Source organism: Mangifera indica, chromosome 11 (assembly GCF_011075055.1).
Source record: "Mangifera indica cultivar Alphonso chromosome 11, CATAS_Mindica_2.1, whole genome shotgun sequence".
NCBI classification, from domain to species: domain Eukaryota; kingdom Viridiplantae; phylum Streptophyta; class Magnoliopsida; order Sapindales; family Anacardiaceae; genus Mangifera; species Mangifera indica.
In genome coordinates, this window is record NC_058147.1 from 10,105 (window position 1) to 14,639 (window position 4,535).

Genomic DNA, 4,535 nt, shown 5'->3' on the forward strand with positions numbered 1-4,535 from the left:
AGTTTGAGTGTGAGAATTAAACCAATTTTTATTAGTATATTTAATTATTTTTTGTAGATTTGTTTTTATATGATTATAGCCTTTTAAATTAGTTTTATATTACAGAGGTTATTATTAGTTTTTTTAGAGAGTGGTTGGTTTCTTCCTTTTTGCGTAACTTTGTAGTTATGGTTGAGTAATTTTTTTGTAATTATTTTATGATAGTTCTGTGCAATGAATTGAAAATTAAAAGGTTCTGTCTCCCAAATTTGTTTTTCTGGTAAACATTTTTGTTCTTATGAATTTATTATTTTTTTAGCCAATATTTTAGCTCCATTCAAATTGGTATCAGAGTCTGTTGAAGTCCTACAACAAAATTTACAGAATGAAAAATTCTTATGTCCTACAATCATATTGGGTTGGTTTTTTTCTTTTTGCCTAAACTTTATGACTAGGGTTGAGTAATATTTTTTGTAATTATTCAATGCAATAAATTGAAAATTAAAAAATTCTATCTATCAGATTTATTTTTCTGATAAATATTTTTGTTTTTCTAATTTTATTATTTTTCTTAACCAATATTTTAGCTTCTTCCATTGAGTGACACCATCTCAATAAGTACATGTAAGGAAATTTGTCCGAACATCCATCCAAGTAGTAAAATTTTATAGAAATTTAGTGGTAAGAAAGAAATTTGGGCAACCGAAAGAGGGGAAGATGTGAAAATTCTTAAATGATTTATAGAAAACGTTTTTTTATTTTTTAAAAAAAAATATTTCTCGAAACAGTAAGACCGACTGAATACAGTTTAGAATTAGGGGCGACCACATCTTAATCGTCAACGCTAGCGCATAGGAAAAAGCATGGAAGATGAAAAGTTGAAAACAAATCCAAAACGGGGATTGGAGTTAAAAAAAAATATTGACTGATTGAGAGAGATAATAGAAAGTGAAAGGGAAGATGAAGGCTGAGAAGAACAACCAGGGCATTTAGGAAAGAGCTGTGGTTGTTGTGCCTTCCTTGCCGGTGCCTTCATTTTCCTTTCCATCCCCTTTCTCTTACCTATCTTCCAACAGATCTCCTTGTTTAGGCATAGAGTATCTCAGAATTTCTGAATTTACTCACCACCCATCAATATAACCTATTTCTAATCGTGGAATTGAGATCTTAATGGAAAGCGAGAGGAAGCCGTCAGCGGTGTCAGATGTAGGAGCGTGGGCTATGAACGTCATAAGCTCTGTTGGAATTATCATGGCCAACAAACAGCTCATGTCCTCCTCCGGTTACGCTTTCAGTTTTGGTCAATCTCCTCTTCCCGATCTGATCTCAATTTTTTTTATTTATCTATACATATATCCTAATCAATTAGACAGTTAAATCTTCTTTTTAAGTAACTTTTACTCCGAGATCTTTATGGATCCTTATGAAAAATGCATTGTGTTGCATTTATTTTCAGCCACAACCTTGACGGGGTTCCACTTCACTGTAACGGCTTTGGTGGGTCTGGTGTCGAATGCAACTGGATTATCCGCATCTAAGTATGTTCCTATGTGGGAGCTTCTCTGGTTCTCTGTTGTGGCTAATATGTCTATTGCTGGCATGAACTTTAGTCTGATGCTCAATTCTGTTGGCTTCTACCAAGTACGACCTTTTCATTTTAATACCTATTCTACTATTCCCTAAAAAATTATTATGTATGCTAATTAACTCTATTTTTATCTCAGATCTCCAAATTGAGTATGATTCCCGTTGTCTGTGTCATGGAATGGATTATTAACAACAAACACTACTCAAGAAAAGTGAAAATGTCTGTTGTGGTTGTTGTTATTGGTGTTGGTGTTTGTACCGTCACTGATGTCAAAGTTAACGCCAAAGGTTTTCTTTGTGCGTGTCTAGCCGTGTTCTCTACATCTTTGCAGCAAATTGTGAGTACTTTTGATTAATATTATTATTATACCCTTTGGCATTTGGTTTTTTGGACCCGTGCTTCCATGAACTTGGTTGTTATATCTTGTTGGATCTTTCCATGATGGATTTCCAGTTTCTACAAAGTAATATATTATGTTATAAAGAAGTAATCAAGAAGATAAAAATTTCAGTGTTCTCTGAAATTTCTTCTAAATTCCTTCATAGTGGAACTTCTTGTGGAAATGATTCACTTGTATAACCTTGAGCATCCATCCAAAATCAGAAAAGTATGTTCTGTGCTTGCCTCATATTGAGGATCTGCACATCAGAAAATCTGCAAATCTGTGGTAATATTTGTTCAGTCCTCATAGGGAGCTGTTCTGTAGTCCATAAATGTTCTGCTTGCATGAGTACAAAGCTTCCTTCTACATGACAAACGTGGCTCAAGTTCTTGGGCTTTAGCTGTTTGAGTTGATTTAGGCACTCATGCCCGTCTTTTGTAGAGCCACTCTGCCATCCTAGGGATGTCTCTAGACTGCTCTATCAGAGAATTACCTTGTCCTACTGATGATAAGTAGGTGCTGTTTCTTTTTGTTTTTTGGTTCTGCAGTTTGAATGCTTACATTTGAATGGCATGTTTGTCTTTTGACATTCCTCATGAACATAGTGTTATTTGCATTATTCATATAAAAATAATTGTGACAATAAATATAAAAAAGTAATATTATTGGTGATCATGGTAGTGTAGGGTGCGGTTGTGGTGAGGGTGTTGTTAGTGTTGGTGCTGGTGATAGCAGGATGGTCTAGATTAATTGTGATGAATTAAAATAAGAGGGGTACTGGATGGAATTCACATTTTAGTTAGCAAGACTTCTTCTAGTCAAATAAAAGAAAAGAAATTTCAATTTTTCTACTGAGGTGTGCATGCCTCTGATGAAGTGTAAAATCAAAAAATTAATTATATATACATATCTTGTATCTGAAATGTCTTAGCAACCACCAAATTTATTTCTAATTTTAAACCCCTTAAGGAAAAAGAATCCCCTTGTTTGGGGTGGTTGAGAGCAAATATGATCAAACAATAGCTCTTCTTGTCTGGGTGTTACTTCAAAATTTCTTAGTAATCTAAATTTCACATCCAATCAAATTGGGTCTGTTTTATGATTTATTTTTCCTTTTTTACCATTTTTTAAAGCAATTCTTTACAAGATTTATAAATATATGATACATCATATTGGGAAAATCAAGCTCATAGGGACAAGTGTAATTCCAATTTTTTCTGGGTTTATATGATTTACAATTTACACAGCAGGCATTGGGGTCCTTGAAGAATTTCAATTTATGATGTGATGGCATTTAAAGACTTGGACAGGAGACTTGAATAAATTCTATGATTTGAAACTGTGTAATATGATAATGGCTTATGGAATACATCGGAAAGATTCTTTGTGAAGATGCCTGTGATTTTGGTTCTTACTTTTTGTTGAATACTTTTTTCCATAGAATTCCAAATTTAATTTATGCATTTGTTCTGTTGAGCAGACAATAGGCTCCTTGCAGAAGAAGTACTCAATTGGATCTTTTGAATTGTTGAGTAAGACAGCTCCAATTCAAGCCCTTTCTCTCCTTGTTCTTGGTCCATTTGTTGATTACTACCTTAATGGAAAATTTATAACAAACTATAAGATGTCTACCGGGGCCATTGTAAGTACTTAACTCTTTCTACAACTCCACTCTAGCCTACCGAAGTCCATCTGCTGATAAATGTTCTGTAAATTTTTTTTGTCAACCCTAGCTGATGAGTGGTGTTAATATGTGCAGCTTTTTATTCTTTTGTCGTGCACCCTAGCAGTTTTCTGTAATGTGAGTCAGTACCTCTGCATCGGGCGATTTTCAGCAACTTCCTTCCAGGTTTTAGGTCACATGAAAACACTTTGTGTTCTCACATTGGGATGGCTGCTCTTTGATTCTGAGATGACTTTCAAGAACATAATGGGGATGGTTCTTGCTGTTGTGGGCATGGTAATATATAGCTGGGCTGTGGAGGCTGATCGGTCAAATGCTAGGACGTTACCACAAACAAAGAACAGTCTTACAGAAGAAGAAATTAGGCTTTTGAAGGAGGGAGTGGAAAACACACCAGTGAAAGATGTTGAACTTTCCGAGTCTAAAGGGTAGTGTACCTATTTTTGGCTGGGAATACATTTAATTTTTTTTTTTCAATTATCACAGTTTGTATCTTTGTATTATTTATGCTTCAGCAAGACATCTGTCTACGCATTTATTTTACAAATTGTTTTCTTATTCATTGAAAATTTTATTCTTGTTTAATTTATCTGTACTTTGTAGCAGTGTATGTGCAAAGAGTTCAATAGGGAAGATTATGGTAGAACAATGGAATGGTGAAATCCATATTTCAGTTTAAAGGTTTTTATCTCATGTGTTCGGTATTGAATATTCTCTGACAAAATCATTTTTAGTTACAATAACATTTTATGTATAAATAATATTATGTAATTAAATATTATTTTATTTTTATTTTTTTAATTAAATTATAGGATATTATATTATTATTTTATATAAAATTATGTATGAAAATTACGCATGTATTATTTTTGTTATTGCCTGGATTTTAACTATTGATTATT

General features: G+C 33.3%; 1 protein-coding gene across 1 annotated transcript; it reads left to right on the forward strand.

The window, feature by feature from the left end:
• The first annotated feature begins 822 nt into the window (after positions 1 to 822).
• Positions 823 to 4,321, forward strand: LOC123229858 (UDP-rhamnose/UDP-galactose transporter 2-like). Its single transcript, XM_044655851.1, has 5 exons — positions 823 to 1,279; positions 1,436 to 1,620; positions 1,704 to 1,904; positions 3,430 to 3,591; positions 3,709 to 4,321. Exons 1-5 carry the CDS (start codon positions 1,150 to 1,152, stop codon positions 4,063 to 4,065), a joined length of 1,035 nt encoding a protein of 344 aa, XP_044511786.1. The 5' UTR covers positions 823 to 1,149; the 3' UTR covers positions 4,066 to 4,321.
• The last annotated feature ends 214 nt before the right edge of the window (positions 4,322 to 4,535 follow it).

Bases quoted from the DNA above. Each gene is read 5' to 3' on its own strand.
- LOC123229858 (XM_044655851.1), top strand. From the start codon at position 1,150: ATGGAAAGCGAGAGGAAGCCGTCAGCGGTGTCAGATGTAGGAGCGTGG. The intron at 1,621-1,703 runs GTACGACCTTTT...TTTTTATCTCAG, and splicing joins ATTCTGTTGGCTTCTACCAA to ATCTCCAAATTGAGTATGAT. The intron at 3,592-3,708 runs GTAAGTACTTAA...TAATATGTGCAG, and splicing joins AGATGTCTACCGGGGCCATT to CTTTTTATTCTTTTGTCGTG.